The following is a 23,884-nucleotide window of genomic DNA, read 5'->3' as shown; positions in this document are numbered from 1 at the left end:
CTTCTAGGCTCTCTTCAGGCGCTGGAAGGTCACAATTAGGTCCTGAAGCTTCTCCTCTCCAGGCTGAACAACCCCATTTTTCTCAGCCTTTCCTCACAGGAGAGCTGCTCCATCCCTCTGATCATCTTATTGACTCTCCTCTGGATTCACTCCAACAGCTCCATGTCCTTCCTGTGCTGTGACCCCAGAGCTGATGCAGCCCTGCAGGTGGGCTCTCAGCAGAGCAGAGCAGAGGGGCAGAATCCCCTCCCTGGCCCTGCTGCCCACGCTGCTTTGGATGCAGCCTAGGACATGTTTGGCTTTCTGGGCTGGGAGTGCCCATGGCTGGATCATGTCCAGCCTCTCAGCCAGCAGCACCCCCAAGTTCTTCTCCCCAGAGCTGCTCTGATCTGTTAATCCATAGCCTGTGTTGGTACTGGGGGTTCCCCAACACAGGTGCAGTGCCTTGCACTCGGTCTTGGCAAACATTATGAGATTCCTGTGGGCCCAGTTCTCGAGCTTGTCCAGGTCCCCTTAAATGGCATCCTGCCCTTCAGATTTGTCAGCCACATCACTCAGCTTGGTGTCACTTACAAATTTGCTGAGAGTGCACTCGATCCCTTTGACTATGTCATTAATAATGATATTAAATAAAACCATTCCAAATACAGAGTGCTGAGGAACTCTACTTGTCACTGTTGGATTGCTGGGCTGTTTATTTTTCTCAGCTATGTTATTCCTCAGTCTTTATGTTTAGAAGAAGTCCTCATACTTACACTGTGTCCATTACCCTGATGGAATTCAGTTCTTAGGCTTTTCCCTGTTCCTCAGAGAATAATGTTCCAAGTATTTGTCCACAGAAGGAAGTCATGAATTCATAAGTAGAAATCTGATCCTTTAAAATGGATCTGAGAGCTTCCCTTTCCTCAAATGATGGCTGTTGCTTGATCTTGATGTTTACTTCCTGTGTCATCCAAGGCATAATCTTGAGTAATATCTCTGTTGTCTTTGTTGAATCAAAGCAGAGAATCTAAGAGAAGACAATGGCTATTGAAGTCTTACCAACTAACACCACCCATTTGTCCTCAGAGAATCCTTTAAGCTGGAAAAACCCCAGGAACATCAAGTCCAGCCATTAACTTAGCCAGATCTCCCAGTAAACCCTATTCCTAAGCACCATATCAACATGGATTTGAAATACTTCCAGGAGTGGGGAATTCAACCATGTCCCATGGACAGCATGTTCTAATCTTTTACAACCCTTTCTGTAGAGAAAATCTTCTTAATAACCATTCTAAACCTCCACTGGTGCAACTTGAGGTCATTTCTTGTCACCCTATCAAGGAGAAATGACCCACCCCCAGCTGGCCACACCCTCCTTGCAGGTAGTTATACAGAGTGATAGGGTAACCCCTAAGCCTCCTCTTCTCCAGTATAAACAACCCCAGCTCCCTGAGCCACTCGTGCTTCAGACTTTTCACCAGCTCTGTTGTCCTTCTCTGGACATGCTCCGGCAATTCAGTGTCTTTTCAGTAGTGAGTGACAGGCCCAAAAGTGAACACAGGGCAGCCTCATCAGTGATGAGCAAGGGCAGTGATCCCTTCCCTGGTCCTGCTGGCCACACGATTGCTGGTACAGGTCAGGATGCTGTTCGCCTTCTTGGCCACCTGGGCACATACTGGTTCATGCTCAGCCCATGTTGACCTGCATCCTTGAGTTCTTTGCCTCAGGAGCCTTTCCATACACTCACCCCCAGCCTGCAGCATTGCCTGGGGCTGTTGTAACATGCTGGGTCCCCAGAGAGCAGTCCTGCACCTCCTGCTCTGAGGGAGACCATGTTCGCAGCACTCATGGGCTGAATTACAGCAAAACAATGCCATGAAATTAATTAAAAAGCTTTATTTGTGGTAGAAACGATCTAAATCTTATGTAAGTTGAAAGGCCTTTGGCAGCAACTTTTTTTTTAACTAAAGATTTAAACTTTTCTGGACACCACGTGACAATGGTGATTTTTGAACAGCCTGCAGCAGCAGTGGTTCAAACTTTTAAGCAGAGGAAGGAAGAAAGAAGGAGAGTTAGGAAAATACATAGAGAAAACAGATCTGTGTTACCACCCAGGGCTCCATTACTGCCTCTGGTCTCTTTTCTCTGACTGGCAGGTGTATGGATGATGGATGCATACCCTCACCTCTCTCTCTGTTGTGCTATTTATAGACTAGTCCTTGCATCTGCATTGTGTTATTCTCAAACTTTTCAGAAGGGGTTGGATGGTCTCATGGTTTCAAATTTGTTCTTAAAGACAGTTACCCAAGATAAGGAAGCTGGTCCCGAGAAGCACTACGCTGCCTCTGCAAGACCCTCTTTTCTAACCACATCTTATCTAGTTGGCATGGTGACATTCCTTTTCTCTTCTGTCACATGTTTGAGACATTAGCTCTTTCAGGTTTACATTAAGTCTTTCAGGTTTTCAGTCCCTCACAGAGTTGAAGGGCAAGGCCTAGCGTTTGGCTTATTGAACCGCATGCCATTGGCCTTAGCCTGTAGATCCTGCCTGTCAGATCCCTCTGCAGAGCCTTCTGACCCGCTGGCAGATCAACACTCCTGCCCAGCTTGGTGTCATCTGCAAACTGAGTGAGGGTGCATGCAATTCCCTCATCCACACCATTGATAAAGACACCAAACAGGCCAACTCCAATACTGAGCCCTGGGGAGTACCACTGGTGGCTGGGCTCCAGCTGGATCTAACTTCTTTCACCAACACTCTTGGGACCCAGCCATCCAAGCAGCTCTTTACCCAGTAGAGAGAACACCTGTCCAAGCCAGGAGTATCCGGTTTCTCAGAAGAAAGCTTTGTGAGATGGCGTCAAAGGCATGACAAAAGTCCGGGTAGACACAGCCTTTCCTTCATCAACTAACCAGGTCACCTTGTTGTAGGAAACAATCAGGTTGGTCAAGCAGGACCTGGGACATGTGCTTCACAAACCCAGGCTGACTGGGTTTTGTCCTCACTCCAGATGATCTGTTTCATGATTCATCTGATTCATGACTCCCCTGACACTCCCCTGAGGTCAGGCTAACAGGCCTGTAGCTCCCCATATCCTCCTTCCAGCCTTTCTTATAGATGGGGGTAATATTTGCTAACCTCCAGTCTTTTGTGACCTCCTTGGTTAGCCAGGGCAGCTTGTAAATGATGGAGAGTGGCTTCTTTCAGCTCTCACAGTACCCATTCTGATGTAGAACTCACTGACTCCATCCCCTTCTTATACCTACTGCCAGAAAACCCTTCATCACTCTGGTAAAGTATTGCCTACCTGTGATCTGTTTCTTGGCTCTGGTACATATTGACTGCTTCAACATGGAACTGGGCAGTGATTAGCTTGGAAAAACCCTCTCTGTTACCAGGTTCTCCATGCTGCTGAGGACGCTAAATGTCTGTTGTGTTCCAGCTTATCTTTTCTTGACCCTTCTTAAAAACTACATTTGCTTCAGATTGCTGAAAACAGCATGCCAAGTGGCTGCAATGATGTTCTACATGATGTTCTACGTTATTTTTTACTTCTGAATTTCTGTTTTAACACTATACGTAATACTTTGCAATGTGAATTCTCTCTTCTTCTGCATTACACAGACTTTTGAGAGCCTTGTATATTTTGCTAAAAATGTATCACTAATACAGTGTATTCAGAGGCTCAGGCTTCTGCCCACTCAGCATCACCACTCCAGAAGCAAAGAGCAATATTAATACTTATAATAGCTCCTAAAATGCCTGTTTCTCCTGGCTGACTGCCAGTGGTCTAAACAGATCTGCACACCAGTGGAGAAGTACTTCTGATGTAAGAAAGCGAATTTGCTTGTGCCGGGCAGCAGACCCTGCCCTGTACCACAGGATTTGGGTAGTGAAATAGGTTCAGGATGTTGAATGTTGGATGGCCAAGTTTTCTTCTCAGTCTTGTGGTTCTGCAAGGTTGTCCTAGAGTTAAGTAACACTATTCCGGTATCTTAAGTAGCTCTTTTAAAGCAATAGCTGAGAAAAAGCTGACTATCTGGCCATGCGGATGTTTCTTTGCCCAATTGGTGTTTAGCTGTAAAACTGTTCTGATGTTACCTCCCCAGCCTGGGCTGAACTGGTGTCCAGCGTGTTGTCTGGGAAGGCTGCTCCCTCCTTTGTTTCCTATAAACACTAGCTAATGTGCTATAAGTATTGCCCTTTAAAAAGAGTTGTGTCTCCTGGTGTAATTCCACTGTAGAACAGAGTAAAGCCATTACTCTTGCTGAGTGGAAAGAAGGGGAAATCTGGAGTTATCAAGAGCTGCCTCTGTTCCTTTTGCATGTTTTAAAATGCAAAAGGCCAGTTAGTGTATTTCACTAACTGATTGTATCATATCCAAACTTCCTTATCTGGTGGAGGTAAGAGCAAGTATTCATTTCTTTGTGTGTCCTGAAAAAAGAGCATATTTTTTTCTGGAACAAAAAAGAAGTAATGAAATTATTCTTCACAGGAGAGATTACATAGCTCATGAAGTGTCGCCACAGAAACCTAAACCATTTGAAAAGCATGTCAAGAGACATGAGAATATGGATTTGACCTCCACTTACTTACCTCCTCCTACACTCTGTCTCAAGTATCTTCATGGCTCTCCTGGAGGATGAGGAGACATATCCCCAGGACCAAGATGGATAGAAGAACTACTTACACAGGTAAGCTGCCCTTGCAGCTTTGTTCAGGACTTCACAGATAATTTTAGTTTTTAAGAAGACAGATCAAAACATTGTATTCTTTCTCTATATGTATGCGAACACGCTGTGCAGGAATCATGCAGACAGAAATACGTAGTTGGTAATACAGCACAGCATTAATGGTAGCATTGAGATCTCTCTGGATTCATCTCCTTTCCATACCTAACAGGCCTACAGGAATCCTAGGTGGAAGCAGGGCCATGGGAATGTATGTATTCCTGTATGTTGATCCCACAACAGCATCTTTTGGATGTGCTGAACATATTCCTGGTACTGCATAGCTGATCCACACATTCAGTGGATGAGACACATCTAAAATATATGGAATTTCCTAGATCTGAGCAGTTCATGAAGCATGAGACCCTTTCTGTGTTTGCGGCGGAGTTATTTCATGAATATACAAGAGATGTATACAAGAAAAACAGACACAATGCACTCCAGCTCTATTGCTGGTAAAACAGGTGAGCTGTGCATCTAACTATGCCCTTGTTTCTCAATTTCACTAACTTGGTGGCTTGTCTTTGTGGGAGCTTTTCCCCCCTCCTCTGCAGCAGCACAAATTGTCTTCCCTGTGCACTGGGAAAAAATTTTCAGTTACACAGTTACAGCAACACTACTAGTTTTGGTATTAAGTCATAAGTAGAAAGTCAGAGGATTTTACCCCCCCTCTGCTCACCTTTCAGCTAGCTAACATGGATAGGCAGATAGTTTTTTGTGTTTCTGTATTTCATTTTATTATGCTGCGCAAATATAATAGCTTATGACTGGTGCTTATTATTGCAGATTTGTCCCAATGTACACAGACAATATTTTTCTTGGACGTGAAAATGATGAAAGAATTTGGGGAATAATGATGCATGTGAATGCATCATTAAAATTACCTGGCTGAAATGATTGAAAGTTTCACTTTATTGTAACTGCTGCATGTTTGCAACAGCATAAACTGCAATTTTTACATCAAACACACAGGAAATATCCATTTAGAATGACTTGAGTTGTGAAGATTGTGACCCACAGGTGCAAAATATCCATATCTACACATTTTTGAACACTTTATTTTGCATAGGCAATGTCACCAGATGGTATTCATTGGAATAAAGTTGGTGAAACCAATAAAAAAAGCTGCTATGTGCAAGGTATGGATCTGTCCTTCTGTGTTTAGATATCCTTAACTTCTCTGTATCTGAAACATATGTATATTTTGGTCTTTTTTCAGTGTTTAGGTCAGCACCTTAAGTGTAACTCCAGAGCTCTAACAAAAGGTATCACAGCCACATTTGGTTATAATTTACAGTATTTTTCCAAACACTGCAAATGGAAATCTTTGTCCAAGCCCTCTCAAAGATCGAGTTGCATACTGAATAAATTCTCTTAAAGGCCCAGATTCAACAAAAATTGCAAGTTTTCATTGTGCTATTCTCTAAGCATTGTTAGCTTTTAGTAATCCCTACTGTCATGGTTTAACCCCAAGCAGCAGCCAAGCCCCACGCGAGTGCTCGCTCACTCCCCTACCAGCTGGATGAGGGAGAGAATCAGAAGGGTAAAAGCTGGAAAACTTGTGGGTTGAGATAAAGACAGCTTAATAGGGAAAGGAAAAGCAGTGCACGAAAGCAAAGCAAACCAAATAATTAATTCAGTGCTTCCCATGGGCAGGCAGGTGTTCAGCCATCGACAGGAGAGCAGGGCCCCATCACAGGTGACAGTGATTTGGGAAGACAAACAGCATCACTCCAAATGCCTGGAGTCTCCTTCCCCCCACTTTACATACTGAGCATGATGCCATATGGTCTGGAATGTTCCTTCTTTGATCAGTTTTGGTCACCTCTCCTGGCTGTGTTTCCTCCAAACCTCTCAAGCACCCCCAACTTCCTGACCAGCATGGTGTATAAAAAAGCAGAAAAACGTCTTGGCTGTGTGTAAGCCCTGCTCAGCAATAACATAAATATCTCTGCGTTATCAACTCTCGTGTTCAGCACAAATCCAGTACATAGCACTATACCAGCCACTGTGAAGAAAGTTAACTCCACCTCAGCCAAAACCAGCACACCTACCCAAGTGTTTGGAACATTGTATTCAATTAATCATCATAACTAAAATATTGGAACTGCATCTAAAATAGTGCTGCTTTGGTATTAAGTTACCTTTCCTACTGTATTGACATGTTCTTTCCCACTGAACACATCATATAACAAAGGACATTGGAGGGTTAAAATGTTGCTGTTGCTTATCACAGCTCATGTCAGATGACTTTGCAACTTAAAGTTTCAAAATTCTCATCTCCTCCAGGCTACAAATGTAGCTGTTTCTGCCTATCTTCAGATATGTAATGTAATTTTAATTAAGTCTTGCTTGGTTATAGGGAGATGTGCCTAACCCTCCAACAACATATGGTTCATATCCTGCATTCCCTCCTGTACCCCTTAATGTTTTCAAGATTGTGCTACATGGGAAACTATTAATATCTATGGTTAAGAATTAGAGTTACAATAAAACTGTAACATATTTTGAAGGACTAGTAGCACTGCTGGCTTACACTAAGTAAAATAAATTCATAATGCCAATGAGGTCTCCAAACATGTAGAGCTTATAAACATAAAAAATTGAAGACAGATGGACTTGCTTATCATGTTTTGAATATTTTTCAAGAGCTGTGGTTACATCCAAAATGCACAGAGTGTTCTCCAAGAAAGATGATGGGAGAACCTGAAAAGTTTTTTGTAACTCTTGGTTGGCAGCTGAAATGTGAGATCTCTGAACAAACCTCCTCTTAGAGGTGGTCTGAATCTCATTAGCTACTCACTTTTAAAACTTTATTAATGCATTTCCTGTAAAAACACATCTGTATGTGTTACTGGTTCACCCTATTGGACTGTTTCTCCAGGAAAATTATGTACCCTAGGCATGATATACTGGTCAGCATCTCACCAGTGTAGTGGTGCCTGGACATCTCCTACTTCCCAAAGGAAACAGGAGTGCCAAATTCTGATTGGAATGAAGAATTCAAATATCCTAATACAAATACCCTAATTGCATAATTTACTCTATAGTACTTTGACATCTAGACTTCCTTCCTGTGCAGAATCAGCTGGAAGCTTGTTTGCTTTATGACTCTTAGTGTGGTTTGAAAGGAAGGAAAATTATAAAAAGAAAACAAAAAACACCCCTTGGGTTAGTTCCAAGACTATTTGGTTTCAACTTCCATCAGTAACTATAATGGTCTCTAGGGAAAGTTGCACAAAATTACTGGTAAGGGGAAAGAACTATGGTCTTCTGGCCTCAGCACTGGTCAGAGAGTTAAGCAGCTAGCAGCTTTGCAATAGATTCCTAGTGTGAAAACACAAATCTTTTCAGATTACAGGGCCTCATTTATTTCCCTGATATCCTGTCAAAAAAGGAACATATATATGTCCCTAAAATACCACCTAAAATATTTTCTTAGTCATAAATTTGGATAGCAGAATTTCTGGAATATGGGCTATTTCTGCAATATAATTCAGTGTTTCACATTAGTGCAGACTTATTCTGCAAATTTCAGCACAGTTTTTCTAATAAGGAAGAATTGTGACAGAGTTGCAAGTTCTTTCTCAGTTTCTGTTTGTTCTGACAGCAGGAGCACCACAGAGAGCAAAGCCAAGGGCCAAGGTGATGCCACACAGCACAGCTTGCTAACACCAAGATGAGCTGCAAGCCTCTGAACTTGGCAAACCATAGGCAGCGTTCCAGCTGTGCAGCTGAGGAATCGGGTCAGCCACCAGGCCAAGTGAGAAGGTAGGAAGAGGAAGGGTAGCATGGCAGCTCTGCCTTTAGAGTGGAATGGTGGACGTCTGGCTCTCCTTGTCCTGGAGATGCTGTGTGAGACACCCAAACAGCCTTCTGCAGACACAGGCATACTCTGTGCTCAGAGCCACAACCCAGCAGCAGGAAGGTGTTTGAAGTAGGTCAAAAGCACTGCCTTGATGCTACACCTCCATGATTCCTGGTTTACTGATATGGGATGGCACCCCCTCAGTTACCTGCAGAAGATGTCTCTGTGAGACTGCGAATCTTCCCTCATGGTATTTCATTGTCTCTGTAGGCATGAATGGGTACAGGCCTGTTTGATTCAACTTTCTGTGAAGATGCACAGTATCCAGGGCTTAACACAGTAGTGTGTAATGTATTCTACAGCTGCTCTTCGAATAAGATTTGTGAAACAATACACCATAAACAAATATTTATTGAAGTAGAAAATGTAATCATCATATTATTGATATATAGCTGAACTTGTCAAAGGATTTCAGTTGAGAATTTCAATTTGACTCCTCTTTTGTTTCAGATGACTGTGTGTTACAGAATGAACCAAGACAGAGCAGATCAGACCAAATAATAGGTTTGCCCCATCAAAAGAGAAATTTTACCACAGAACCATTGTCCAGAACAACTGTTTTTACAGGGGACAGGTTGCCACTTAAAGCTATAAACCTCTGAATCTGGGCTAGAAAAGCAAGGCTCCCTTTGAGTACATAATCAATTACAGAATGAATTATGGATGGGCAGAGTCCAATAAGTCCAATAAGTTTAACAAGTCCAAATGCCCAGTCCTGCATTTTGGCCACAATAACCCCCTGCAGCGTTACAGGCTGGGGACGGTGTGCCTGGGCAGTGCCGAGGCAGAAAGGGACCTGGGGGTGCTGGTGACAGCCGGCTGAACATGAGCCAGCAGTGAGCCCTGGTGGCCAAGAAGGCCAGTGGCATCCTGGCCTGGATCAGGAACAGTGTGGCCAGCAGGAGCAGGGAGGTCATCCTTCCCCTATACTCGGCACTGGTGAGGCCACACCTTGAGTGCTGTGTCCAGTTCTGGCCCCTGACTTTGGGAAGGACCTTGAGATGCTGGAGCACATCCAGGGGATGGCAACGAGGCTGGTGAGGGGCTTGGAGCACAAGCCCTGTGAGGAATGACTGAGGGAACTGGGAGTGTTTAGCCTGGAGAAAAGGAGACTCAGGGGTGACCTTGTAACTCTCTATAACTCCCTGAAGGGTGGCTGTAGTCAGGTGGTCTCTTCCTCCACACAGCAACTGACAGAACAAGAGGACCCAGTCTCAAGCAGCACCAAGGGAAATATAAATTAGATATTAGGAATTTTTTTTTTTTACAGAAAGAGTGATAAAATACTGGAATGGTCTGCCTGGGGAGGTGGTGGACTCACCATCCCTGGATGTGTTTAGAAAAGGTTGGATGTGGCACTTGGTGCCATGGTTTAGTTGAGGTATTAGGGCATGGGTTGGACTTGATGATCTTCAAGGTCTCTTCCAACCTTCTGATTCTGTTATTCTGTGATGTGCAACCTCCTCTGGTGAAACATTATGTCCATAAAATTCAGAAATACAAGGTCAATTATATTGCATTTGATGACCTCACTACACACAAATTTTCTTACCTGGGGTGAGCTGGTCAGCCAACCAAGCTTCCAAAACCATACCAGATAAAGCCAGTCCCTGTCTGCCTTTCTCCACTGCAACTGAATTTCAGGAAAAACACAAAGTTTGACTACAGCCTTCTGTATTCAGAAAACCTGTTGTATATCTTTCTTCTCTGGAGAAAATGGACCTTCACACCACTACTTGGACACATTGGAAGCACCCAAATGAAAAGCCAGCCAATATGTGTCAACCTTTGGCCTAGTTTAATAAAATTACTGAGCCATTTAATAACTCTTCTATAGTGAAGGAAGACTATAAGCCTTGGCTATGAAATAGACTAAAACCTATCACTCATGCTCCAGACTTTCCCAGCAAAACCAATAGATTTCTAGGCTACGTTTTGGACCCATCATGGGCCTCATTCTCACAGGTATGTAAACCTATAAACCTGTCTGGTCAGGCCCAAAGCATCACACTCTCCTAGTTGCTAAAACAACCTACACTGCCAGTTACACACCAAATGGCTTTGTTAGGTGCCTGGCCCCTTACAAAGACCTAGCTCAGTTACATCTTTGAGAACTGGTGCTGACAGCTTGATTTTGTTTGGTACGTTCTTTAAAACCAGTTGCTAGTTTCATATTTGGAGAACTCTTAAAATAAACTTAATTCCCTGGCACTGACTTTTTCTGGTTAATTTATACAAGAGAAGAACATAAAATCCAGGGAAATTTTTGTGTCTCTGTATTTTTATTTTTTTTTTTAGTTTTCCCACCTAACTCTTGCTTATTAATTGAGAGATGTCCTCCTCCTAAGGCAGTAGCAGAAAGATCTCTTAGTAATAAACTTTATTATTGATGTAAAGGGGGTTCAGCTATGTCCATAAAAACAGAGGTAAAACAGGTGAATTGCATGATATGAAGTCACACGTAAAAGTCATTGCTGGATAAAGTCTGAGATCTGGCCTTTTTCTGTATTCCCATCAAAGACACAAACAAGAGGTACAATTACTGTATAAATATTATTGAATATTGCACCTTCATGAATTGTGTCACTGTGCTGTCCTGAACTAGGCTATCAGATGGGAGGTTTTTGTGCCAAAGTTGCCACCCTAGGCTGACACCTCATAAGAGAACTTTTTCAGTAAAACCTCTTCCCTTCAAGGTCTTGATGGGCACCAGAAACATCAAAGAGTTGAAATTGTCATATATTGCTACAACTCAGCCAGCAGCTAGAGTTGCATTATGTTTTGAGTAAGGCCATTATTAAGCTTCTGACCCTAACTGTTCATTTCTTTGTCTAAAGTGCTTCTGTAGGCTTACAGTGTGTTCTATTAGTACTATGAAACTTCCTGACTTCTTAAGCACATTCTACTTTCCTAAATCCTCCTCTCCCTTACTCCTGGAAGCTCTGGCTGTTTCCCAAGTATTTAGCTCAAGTGCTAGCTAAAGTTGCTGCATGGTTGATGATTCTTGTGGGTCCCTTCCAACTCAGGGTATTCTATGTATATATGATTCTATGATCCTGTGAAAGGCTTCTGTTTGACCATCAAAGCAGCATTGAAAAAGGAAGATAATTTTCTGTGCAAAGGTATTTTAAAACTTTGGAAAAGCTTTGAAACCTGTTGGGATAGAAATTCTTCCTAAGTGCTGGCAAGTTAAAGCTAAACACATTCCATCTGAAAACAGGAATGCTTAACCCTGAGGATGGGAAGCCACTGGAACAATACCTTAGGGGCACAGTGGTTCTGCTTCACTTGGAGAACTTGAATCAGGCCTAGAGGCCTTTTCTAAACATATGTCTTAGTTCAATGAAAAATTATGTTCCTTACAACAGGAAAAACTAGGCAAATCTCTACAGATTGTGCTGTACGAATGGGCCAAACTATGCAGACATTGATGACTTCACACAGCCTTCAGAAATGCAGTAATATGTAACATATTCACTCACCTGTGGTGAGGTATTGACCTAGAGTAAGTTTGGCCATTTTTTTTCAGCTCCTCCTCTTTTACCAACCTCTTCATTTCTTTAATATTGAATTTCTACAAGAAAATACTTTTTCTTCCCCATCTCTTTTACATCAGTTGTTTTTCTGATTTTATTTACCAACCTGTAATGCTGCTAATTCTGAAATAGAATTTATATGAAAAAAACATCTGAGGTTTGTGACTGCAGAAAAGATTGTGCTTTTATGCATAAGAGCTCTCCAACTGTTCTTTCAGCTCTGATATGTGACTGGCAGAGAACACAGAGCAAGGACAGTCTAGTGTGTAAATTTATCTTTATTACAGATTTGTGTGGTTCTTTTTTGCTGGGTGGAAGTTAGTCTTATCAAGCTCAATAGCAATGCAATATGCCACTTAGCACTAGTAATTGTTGGGTCTTGAACATTAACAATGGGAATCTTGATTTTCCATGCAGTGGACCATCTCGCACCAGCATCAAGCAGACCTGACTGATTTAAATCCAACACTTGCAGAGCATGAAACCCAGGCTTGTGGGTTTTTTTTTTTTTCTCTTTTGTATTCCTGTGTGTCAAAAACTTATTAAAACCAATATATGATAACACCACAGAAAAAAAGTGATTTCTGTTTTGTGACTTAAGGTGTGGTTCCTTAAGTAAAGGCCGACTAAAACTTGGGCTGCTGCACTTTCACATTTTGTTCTCCTACAGCTGCATGGCTTCCCATTGTCCCTCTTTTGATAATAACATCAATGCTGTCTAACTGCATGATGGGCTAAATCAGAAGGCCTACCTGTCTGTGTGAAAATCAGTGTTTTAGTAAGATTAAAACCCATTTAATTAATTTCCCTGAATGAGTGGATGACACAGACATGCAGTTATCAACTTAGGTGCAGATGGTCAGTGAAGAATCACATGGATCTGGTAGCCCTGACTTGATTTGGCAGTCCTCCCTTGAGTCAGTAGTGCATTTAAAGTAAAGCAGTATTTTCTATGTCTAAAGTTTAACTTCGAATTAGGCAGTGTCATTAGAAAATCAGCATAAGAGAAATACAGACCATTATATAATTATACTTTGGGATAGAACTGAGATGTTTAACACAGAAAATAAAGTTGGGCTGCTCTAGAGTACACAGGATTTGGATGCAGAATGAATTAATGGATAATGATGAGAAGTTAATTTTACGTGATTTCATGCCAGGCACAGAAGAACTGTCTGAAATCCAACAAAGGCAAATGCAGGCTCCTGCACCTGGGGAGGAAGAACCCCAGGCAGCAGCACAGGCTGGGGCTGACCTGCTGGAAAGCAGCTCTGAGGAGAAGGACCTGGGGTTCCTGGTGGACAGCAAGCTCTCCATGAGCCAGCAGTGTGTCCTGGTGGCCAAGAAGGCCAATGGTGTCCTGGGGTGCATTGGGAAGAGCAGTGCCAGCAGGTGGGGGAGAGGTGATCCTGCTCCTCTACTCAGCCCTGGTGAGGCACATCTGGAGTGCTGTGTCCAGTTCTGGGCTCCTCAGGACCAGAGAGACACAGAGCTGCTGGAGCTGGTCCAGCAGAGGGTGACAAAGATGATGGGGGGATAGGAGCATCTCTCAGGAGGAAGGGCTGAGGGAGCTGGGCCTGCTCAGCCTCAAGCAGAGATGCCTGAGAGGGGCCCTCATCAGTGTCTGTGAGTATCTGAAGGGAGGGTGTCAGAGGATGGATCCAGGCTCTGCTCGGCGGTGCCAAGCAATAGAACAAAAAGCAACGGGCACAAACTGACACACAGGAAGCTCCACCTTAACATGAGGAAGAACTTTTTGCCTGTGCAATGACCAAGCACTGGAATAGATTGAACAGAAGGGTTGTGGAGTCTCCCTCACTGCGGATATTCCACAACTGTCTGGACACAATCCTGTGCCATGTGCTCTGGGATGACCCTGCTTGAGCAGGGAGGTTGGACCAGATGATCCTCTGTGGTCTCTACCAACCTGACCAGTCCTGTGGTTCTGTGACCTTGCACTCATGATACAGCACAATACAACACTTCTCACTCAGTGAACAAATGGGTGGAAAGAAGGAAACAGCTGTAGTCAACATCCTACTTTTGAAGAATGTATAATGACATCAATACCTAAACACTGGCTGAAGTACAAAGCCTACTATCAAAAAGTATCTCAAAGACCAAAATGAAAGGATGAAACAAAGGACCTTTGTCCTTAAAAAAGGTATCCAGGGTACTTACACCATGAAGTATGCAAAAAATAACAAGGAGGATTGTGCTAAGTAATAATGGATGAAAAACATCACTGTCAAAGTCAGTTACTACACTGTGACTGTAGTCAATGACAAATGTCACGTATGCACAGGAACAGTTTCATGTATGTACACTGCAGAGGCTGCTTGGAGGCATAGATTCTACCTGCATTCCTGAAAATACACAAGAGGTGTACTCACCAGCACTACTCTTCTCCAGTCAAAGCACAATCTGTTTGGCAAGCCTTAAGCACAAAAACTGAATTAAGGAGACATGTGCAAATTAAATTTTAGAAGCATAGCAGCTTAATAGAAGGTTATGAACATTTTCATAGCCAGGAGGAAGGCAGCACTACAGTTCCTCACCGGGAAAAAGCTGAGCAATATTATTTAATTTGTCTGTTCTCAGTGAGAAACAAAATGAAACAACTCCAGGAACTACCTGTAATAATGGGGGGAATAAATAATAATTCACTTTTGACTTGTATTATATATCAGCCTTTCAACCACCTGTGTCTGAAAGGACTACCAACCCCAGTGCCTTACATCTGCAGGAGGCATTTAATCTGGAGTTTTGCAGTTGGCAATAGTTAAGAGGTCAAAAAAATCAGTAAATTATGTACTTACAGTCTAGAAATATGAACCAGCAGCAAATTTGAGAAAACTTTAGCACAAATTCTAAAAAAGGCTTCACCCAACACTATAGATTACTAAGGAGAGTAAATTGTCGGCACCTCAAGTGTTTCAGGACTCGAAAGATAAGTGGTATGCTTCAGCAAGAACTGAGTGTGTTCGTATCACAGAGGGAAGCAATATAGATCTTGGGCATGATATTTGGGAGACAGGAAGCAGCTGAATTTAATGCGTGAAAAGCAAACCTTTTCTTTGAAAGACAAAGAAAGATCTTTCCTGAGGCATGGATATGATCTCCCTGAGGGATCTGTGTTATCTCAGCTGGAAAAAGACATTTAGGCAGAGAACAGAGTTCACTGGGATAGAAACTTCCATAACGAATATTCTGAAGAGAGGTCACTTTTGGCTGATCCCTCTAAAAATCAGTCTTCTCCCTTCTGTAGTAATGTCTCTATGTCTCCTTTCCTCTTTGGAAGCAGTGGTTTGATGACCTGTGCTCCTCTTCTGGTCTTTTGGGGACATACTGCTTTGGGGCAATATGATTTTCACTTCCCTGTGTGGTTGCATATCTGTCTCACAGAGGTTTTTGGCTGCGTTCAGAAGAGAAGGAATAGAGTAGCTCTAAAAATGGCAATGCTGTGTTCATCTCTGCATTCTCTGTTTCCACTAGCTCACTGGCTCTGTGCTTGCTGGTGTGAACTGTCCCCAGACTAGGGAGAAGGCTCATGTGGCACTACCAAATGCCATTACTCAGGCTCAAGCATACTGCTTTGCTGGGCAAGCAGGCCCCTGCTCTGCTTCACTCTCTGCTTAAAAAAAAAGAAAAAAAAAAAGTGCCTGTGAGATCCTCCCTGCACAGCTGGATTTGATTTTCTGTTATTTGTGTGTAGTGGGTTAACAGTGAGATTTTTCTTTTTTTGGTAATAAAATCACTAGGTTGTATGCCATTATTTGAAAACTGACTCCATGAATGTTTCAGAAGGTGAAGTGTTTTAACAAGCATCCACCAACATTATTGGCTATTTATTCAAACTAATAATTTATGCTTTAAAAAAACCCAAACCAACCAGCATGTTGAAAAGGGTGGGGGGAAGTCTGCATATAGCCCAAAATAAACTATTCCTCAGTTCAAACATTAAGCACTTCCTTAAGAAAAGAGAAATCTGTCCTGGCTCCTCACTCGGAGGGCAAGCTGTTCATGGCCTCTCTGGTCTGATCCTTCTGGTCCATTATTGTGCTTTCCCACTGTCTCTAGGGAGTTTTATACAAATAGAAGACTACTTTATAGTACTAAAGAGTGTAGTAGTAGTAGTAGTAGTGAGTGGTTTCCCATGCCCATGTCATCCTAAGCATGTGTGGATAACTACATGCTTGTTGTGGAATTGTTAACATCCTGCCACCGCTTTAAAAAAAAAAAAATTTTTATATGTAACCAGAGTCCAGCCCTCTGGTGTCCCTTTCCCTTTTAGCTGCATAAAACAGCACTCTTTAGCTGCATAAAACAGCATTTTATTTGTAGCTACACAAATACAAAACCTTTCTTTACAAAGGCTTTAAAGGCTGGACAAAATTCTTGCTTTTCCGTTTTTCCTTCTCCTGAGAGACAAGCATTGTGTTAGCAGGAAGGATAGAGAAGTGCAACCCAAACTTGCTCTGCTTGCAGAGAGGAGTCTCCTGCTCAATCTCTGTTCAGCTGAGGCCTCAGCTGATGTAGTCCTCCCTGCTGTGCTGCACCCCTCCTAAAATCCCACAGATTTTACCAAAATTATCCTGGTCTGTCAACAGATACCCTGGGTATTTGTGTCTGGGCAAGAGTGGAGGCACCCTGTGAGACTAGAAGGTTGCTTCTGGTAAAGGAACAAGTATTGTACTTCAGTGAAAAATCAGGTGAAAATATAAATGTTTCAGATTGAAAAGGAGCTGCTGATATGTCTCTTTTTCCCTTATAAATATGGATAATTTGGGTTGCAATTGCTGAAATACCTCAATGAAAAATTTATACGAAAAAAATATTAAAATGGCTATGTATATGACCAGACTTGAGATTTGATTCTGACTGACTGTAAAGGAATTGTTGGCTGGAGGTGATGAAAAGCAATGTAGGTGAAATAGTGACACACTGAGATATGCTTTGGTGTGAGAAATGTAAAAGATCAGTAGAAGAAGGAGATGTAGGAGATGTGATTTTTTCCTCCTTCAATTTTGTGCTAACTCAAGTATTTGACAGGCTTTTTGGTTTACTCTCTGCAAAACTGGACAGTTAATACAAAACACTGTTGATAAATATATATAGAGTTAGCATTAGGTTCCCATCTGCATACACTGCTGATCTGGGAGCAAACTTGACATTCAAAAGACTTTGAAAGCATCTCTGTTAAAACTTATGTAACTGAATGAATGAAACTTATCTACTCAACTACTAGCTCAAATGATCAGACACTTGCTGAAAGCATTAAAAACTTCTGGGGAAATTTATGGTTCTGAAAATTTGGAAAAGAGTAAGCTTTTGATTGACCGTCTTCTACAAACAGAGGTGTCAGTGACGCTGATCTAGAAGAATCAAATTTATTTATGAATCAATGTTGGTGCACCAAACAAATGGTAAGGCCTTTTTGTTTGATAGGTAGTTTGCAAGAAGAATCCTAACTTAAAAACTAAACAAGCTCCAACTGCAGTCCATATAACTACATCTAGAGAGCAGGAAAAGCTAGACATTACTTTGGAAAACTCTGGCTATGGCTTCTATTTATTGAGACACGGATGCCTGGAATTGTTCAGTTGTGCTTTCCTTGTCAATAAGAAGGGCTGGGAGTAGATCTTCTGTGGGGAACCTTTCTGTATCTTTCTTTTGGTCCAGAACTGTTTTTCTTTAGTGAGGAAAATTAGTCAGGAGAGTAAAACTGGAAGCTTGCTTTTAAGGTTGTGAGCACTTTTGGCCTTGAGCAGTAACTAAAGCCATAAGCATAAAAGACAATAACTATACTTTTGAGAACATATGCAAACCTGTTCATTTTACACACAAAACAGCTTCTACGCTTGTTTAACTGAAAATGAATGATGAAATTCCCATTGCCTTCAGTAGTGTTGCTTGGAAGTCTTAGGTCTGGTCATTGACTTGCTTGTCTGTGTGAGGTGTTACTTCTCTGCAGTATATATATAAAAAACATCTGCAGAAACATCATACAAGAGAAACTGTCAAAAAATCACAGCAAAATTGCTGTTCCATTTTAGCAGAGACATACTGTTTGTTTGAAAAGGGCAACAGCTTAGTTTTCAAAACTCTATTTTTTTCCTTGTTTAGAAGAAATGTTTATTAACTTTTTTCTTCTTTCCTTTCATAATTCAAACCATTACCACAATTCCTTCTGCACACACACTTCATGCTTCAGGTAGCTGGCAGGTCCATTACTGAAGGTGGCAGCTACCTATAAGGATAGACTGAATTAACAGGTGTTTATTCAAGCCATAGATTGCTGAGGAAAGTTATGTCTTGAAGCATTGCTACTTAAAAAAAGGAGTATACTTTTATTGATCTTCATGGTCCTTGGACCAGCTTTATACTTCTGCGAGAGCAATAAGGGTAAACCTTTAGCAAATAAGAACAACGCCAGGCAAATGGAGAATTAAAACATATCTCCAAGACAGGGTACAGAATCTTAATGGCTGGAGAGTTTTACAAAGGAGGTAAAACATCTCCTCTTTCCCCAAGGCAGGTACATCTTGTGTACTTCGTGTAGCAGGTGTGTGCTGCTATCATAATAAAGAATAAGGACAGGTTTGCTAATTTGGATTTTGTTTTTAAGATTAAAAAACAACACATCAGACAGTTGTAATTAAATATGTAAGCTGCATTACTTGTACAAAAAGTTATATAAATACAAGTTTGCTGTTTTGTTTTCTCTTTAGAGAAGGAAAGCATCCTTTTAAAAAATAACCAGTAATTCTTATATTACTGAGATGCTGCCAAGTCACAATTCAGAAGACAGACATGTGAAATTAAATCCACACTGTGCAGAGACAACACAGTGGCCCCACCAGATCAGATCCTTTGTGTTTATCCTGTGCACAGTTACACAGATACAATGGAACGTGATAGCTTGAACATATTTTGCTTTTACACAAAAGAAAATACTTCCCCATGCTGCACATTGTTAACTAATGTATCAAAAATATCCATCACAGCGTCATCATCATCATTGCTATTATTATGTTATTAAGGAATTGTCCTTCATTCCATGCATAATTATCATTTCACAAGTTAAAAACATCATCCCTCTCTCATGTCATAATCTATAAAGCACTCTGTGCACAGTGAAGCAGATCCCCAATTAAATGCAAGTGCTGTTAAAATTAAGAGAAATACACTATTACTGTTGACTTTAGAGGAACAAAATTCTGGGGAGATTAAAAAAAACCCAAAATAGTTTTATCTGGACAAAATAATGTACAGTTATTAATATTGCACTTTTTATACAAGAAATCCTAATAAATATACAGAAAAGATATACATTTACATACACAGAAAGTCATTATTCTTTTTTTTTTTTAAATAAAAAGTTACGCTGATGCTTATTTCTTGAAGACCCATTTCTACCAAGCGTGTTCACTCCCAGATGTGTTTTGAAGTAAGCCAATTTGAGACAGATTGATGTCATGAACCTGGCACTGACCTCAATAATGGACCCCCAGTTTTACTGAAAAATCCACATACCATGAAAGCTGTAGCTTAGCAGGACTTGAACAACATTTCATAAATATACCACAGGGCACTAGCCCCAACAGGAGTTATAGGAAAGGCACAACCAAACCTTTCATTTGGAGAAGGCCTTGAAGCAAAACTTGAGATCAGGTAGTTCTCCTTTAAAGTTTCACGATTCTCAAACCCTCTTCTTTGTAGATTTCCTCTAAATTTTTTTTTTTTTTCTTTTTTTTTTTTTTCTTTTCTTCTGAGCAGAGCAGAGAATGCCCAGGAACTAATATCAGGTAGCACTTCACTAGCTGAATATACACTGCAGCTGGTCAGGAGGATAGACTCATGGCCTGCTTGCAAAATCATGCTGTGAGTGTGATGTTTCAGTCTCATTTTTTAGACTGTACCTTCAAGGTGTAATACCTGGAGTTAAAGATCTGCTTTATAGCACCTGTTTTGTTGTGGGAGGCAGCTGGAGAGGAGCAAGTTTCTTACAAATTATTTGCATTAGTCCAATGGTGCTGATACTAAAGTGATTATATTTCAACTGAGTAGTAATAACTATGAAAATTCAGAATAAAGTTCTTTTCTACCAGTTATACAAAAGGCTTGTCTGCCAGGAAAGAAAAATTTCACATTAACAAAACAGAAAACCCTACTTCTTCAAGTTCTTTTCCAAAACCCCAGGTCTGAATGTACCAGAACTTTGGGAAGTAGTACCTCTTTTTTCTAAATAAATATTATAGGATGCAGTATGCAAAGTGTCTCCTGTTTATCACGTACAATTTCTATCTTTCCTGCCTACGCTCTCTATGGAACAGTGTTTGCAGGTTTGTACTTAAGTGTGTCACCCTACTTGTTCTCCTTTTGCTGGTTAATTATTTACATCACCTCCACACCTCTGTGCTGAGGACAACCCTTCAGTCCCCAATCCTCCCTCACAAGCTCAAACTGGAAACTTTTTCAAGTGTATTTTAGACCCACTTATGTTACACACCATTGTTGAACTTCTCCAGATCCTCAAAGATTACAAGGATGTCCCTTGTCTGGTATAGGAAGGAGAGAGGGGTTTAGAAATTAAAAAGGCTTCCAATCTTGGATGTAACAAATAAGCTTATAAAGCAAACTCATGTGCTCGCGTTCTCAAGGTAGTCTAAGAGAGATGAGAGCTGTTCAGCAGAAAGAGACCTGGGGGTGCTGGTCAACACCTAAATATGAGCTGACTAAATATCAGCCAGCAGTGCTCAGGTGCCTGAGGTGGCTGATGGCATCCTGGCCTGTACCAGCAACAGTGTGGCCAGCAGGGCCACGTCACTGATTGTCCCCCTGTACTTGTCACTGATGAGGCCACACCTCAAATCCTGTGCTCAGTTCTGGGCTCGTCACTGCAGGACAGACATTGAGGTGATAGAGCATATCCAGAGAAGGGTTAGGGAACTGGTGAAAGATCTTAAAGACACATCTTATAAGGAAAAACTGGGGCAGCTGGGGTTGTTTAGCTCTGAGGACGCTCAGGGGTGACCACATTGCTCTCTACAACTGCCTGAAAGGAGGTTGTAATGAGGTGGGGGTCAGCCTCTTCTGCCATGTTTCAAACAACAGGATGAGAAAAAAATGGCCTCAAATTAAGCTGGGGAGGCTCAGATTAGAGATTAAAAAACCCTGAAGGTCTCCCTGGACCTTGATGATTCTGTGATGCTGTAATATGATGCTAGGATTTGACTCTGATCCTCTTCCTCACCTGTCTCTTGGCGTGTCCTGCAGTCATGTACACAGATTGAGGGGAAGCCCCACTCCTCTCATACCCATTTCTTGGTGTCATGAGTCTCTCTAACTCTTTGTGGTCTACCCTCATGGCTATGTTTATCTGCATTCTGTCTCCCAGATTCATAGTAGGGAAAACTGGTCAAGTCCCTTTACAACAATGATTCGTCAAAGGCATTTTTTTTAAAGGGAAATAAATAAATAAAATGAAAAAGATTATTCCATCTGTCTGTATTTTCTGCAAAAGCCTTTGCTCAGTGAAGAAAAGGCTGTGATCCCCTTGTTCCTCCATTTTCATCTTGTCTGTCTTCAAGATTTTCCACAAGTCCCACAGCAACGTGACTTAAATTGGGTGAGCTGGCAGAGCTTGAGCTGCTTCACTTTCTCACAGTACCTTGTGGTGTCTCTGCACTCCACTGCCGAACAGGAAACAAGAAGAAGAAGAAATGGTGATGAAGTTATGAATGAAAGATTTCTTACTTGAGAACATATATCCTTGGGTGGCCAAGAGGAGAACCTTTGTGGTGGGAGGTCTTACTGTGAGCATGAGCTTGACTTGCTGCAAAGACCGAACGTGCACTGCAAGTCCACAGGATCAATGAAGAATTGGTAGGAAACATTTACTTTCAGAGCCTGGGGAAAGGGCTTCTGAAGCTGCTCCAACACTGTCAGCTTGTCATCTACCAGCATTTTAGAGAGACTCTAGGAGTTTCCTAACAGTTAAACCAAAGATGAATAACTAAATTAAAGTGGACACTTGTTTTAACAGCGTAGCTCAGAGACACTGTGGCCACACTCAAGGAGGCAGTGTATGGGAGTGTCACCCCAGCTGACTGGGAGTTGTCTTCAGTTTTTCACAGGTCAGAAACCGCCCACCATGAAGATGTTAAGACACCTTTTAAACTCCTCTAGGGCTTAGGTTCTGGTACCACTTGCACAGTTTTTGAGGCCCACAGACTCTTGCTTTTTAGTTTGGAAAACTGTCCAGTATCCATCCCTGCAAGACTCTGGAATCTGGGACATTTCTGTATAGCAGAAAGAGGCTGGAGTGTCAGCAAAGGTCCTGCTTGATATCTGTAATCTCCTTCATTGTTTCAACTTCCATTAGGACCCCACAAACTCAAGAGTTTGGACCTATGTAGTCCACTTTGCTGAGAAGTAGCATCAGAGCTGGTGTGAATAATGGCAAGCATATGTGGATTCTGCTACTGCATCTGCAACAATTGCAAAGCAACTAGCTGACAAGATAGACAATGCTAAACAAGCGCATTGTCTGTTCTCTTTAGTTAATTTTTTTTGAAATTAGTAACTTTTCTAGTTCTCTGGCAGGCCCAATTTGTTGCTTGTAATTTGAAAGAATGTAGTCTTGCCTACAGGATTTCCCATCATCTACCTACCTACTGGTTTTGGACTACAGCCATAAGTCTGGTTGTGATTCGTGTTTTTCTTTCTGTCTGTACCATTAACAGAAAGTTAATAATAGAATCATAGAATGGTTTGCACTGCAAGGGGACTTTGAAGATCATGTAGTTCCAAGCCTCCACCTGTAGACAGGGATGCCTTTCACTGAACCAGGTTGCTCAGAGTCCTATCCAACCTGTTCTTGAAAACCTTCAGGGATGGGATATCTACAGCTTCTTTGGGAACTTGTGCCACTGTCTCATCACCCCCACAGTAAAGAATTTCTTCCTAATATCTAAACTAAAACTACTCTGTTTCAATTTGAACCCGTTCCCCCTTGTTCTGTCACTACATGGCTTTGTAAATAGTCTTGCTCCATCTTTCTTGCAAGTTCCCTTCAGGCTCTGGAAGGCCACAAGTAGGTCACCTAAAAACAGGGCTATACAATCCCATTTCCCTCAGCCTTTTGTCATATGACAGGTGTTCCATCCCTCTGATTGACTTGGTGGCCTACTGTGAACTTGCCACAGAAGACTGCATGAATTATTTCTCATGCTGTTAGAAAGGAGACACAATCCCAGCACTAACACCATTGCCAAAAGCCTCCACAATGGGCAGCATTCCTCTCTGGGATGCTCAGCTTTAGACACTGGATTTTGCACAGGGCTGGGCTGGATGTTCCCCAGGATGCCCAGCTGCAAGTTCCAGTGCTGTGTTTCTGAGAGATGACTCTCCCTTCTCTCCTACTCCTGCACCAGTCAGCCTCCCCTCCTCTCAGCCAAGTACCGTTTTCACAGGGTGTGATGTTGCAGCGCTGCCAGTTTGCTGGTCGTGGCCTCCAGGAGCAGTGGTGCTCCATCACGGGCTTGTTGGTGCGGATGTGCACGCAGTCCACACGCCGTGACTGGAAGCCGTAGTTTCCGCACGTAGCCGTGCAGACGGTCCACAGGCTGACCCTCCAGTGCACACCACAGACATCAGTCCAGCAGTTCTGGGTGCTCAGTGGCCTGTGGGCAGGAGGGAGGGAGGGACAGCGAACATTACATTTCCCAAAGGTAATTCACTTAAATACTGTGTGGATCAGGTC

General features: G+C 42.1%; 2 protein-coding genes across 6 annotated transcripts in view; one reads left to right on the top strand and one right to left on the bottom strand.

The window, feature by feature from the left end:
- Window positions 1-9,810: 9,810 nt before the first annotated feature.
- SAXO1 (stabilizer of axonemal microtubules 1) lies at window positions 9,811-12,368 on the top strand. Its single transcript, XM_064404340.1, is given in 4 exon segments — window positions 9,811-10,196; window positions 10,199-10,476; window positions 10,478-10,537; window positions 10,539-12,368. Coding segments are annotated over 4 exon segments (816 nt in total). The 5' UTR covers window positions 9,811-9,872; the 3' UTR covers window positions 10,693-12,368.
- A 4,926-nt stretch (window positions 12,369-17,294) lies between these two features.
- ADAMTSL1 (ADAMTS like 1) overlaps window positions 17,295-23,884 on the bottom strand; it is a 174,854-nt gene continuing 168,264 nt past the window's right edge. For 4 of the 5 annotated variants that reach the window (XM_064402840.1, XM_064402841.1, XM_064402842.1 and 1 more), the window contains 2 exons: window positions 23,584-23,804; window positions 17,295-21,812 (listed from right to left, as the gene is read on the bottom strand). In XM_064402840.1, the coding sequence (XP_064258910.1) occupies window positions 21,706-21,812; window positions 23,584-23,804 (328 nt within the window). In that variant the 3' untranslated portion in view covers window positions 17,295-21,705. The remainder of the gene's footprint in view (window positions 21,813-23,583; window positions 23,805-23,884) is intronic. The other variant, XM_064402843.1, reaches the window with a different exon arrangement.

The sequence above is a fragment of the Passer domesticus genome, chromosome Z, assembly GCF_036417665.1.
Source record: "Passer domesticus isolate bPasDom1 chromosome Z, bPasDom1.hap1, whole genome shotgun sequence".
Lineage (NCBI taxonomy): Eukaryota > Metazoa > Chordata > Aves > Passeriformes > Passeridae > Passer > Passer domesticus.
Note: the sequence above shows the minus strand (reverse complement) of the source record. Positions and strands in the feature narration are given on the sequence as shown.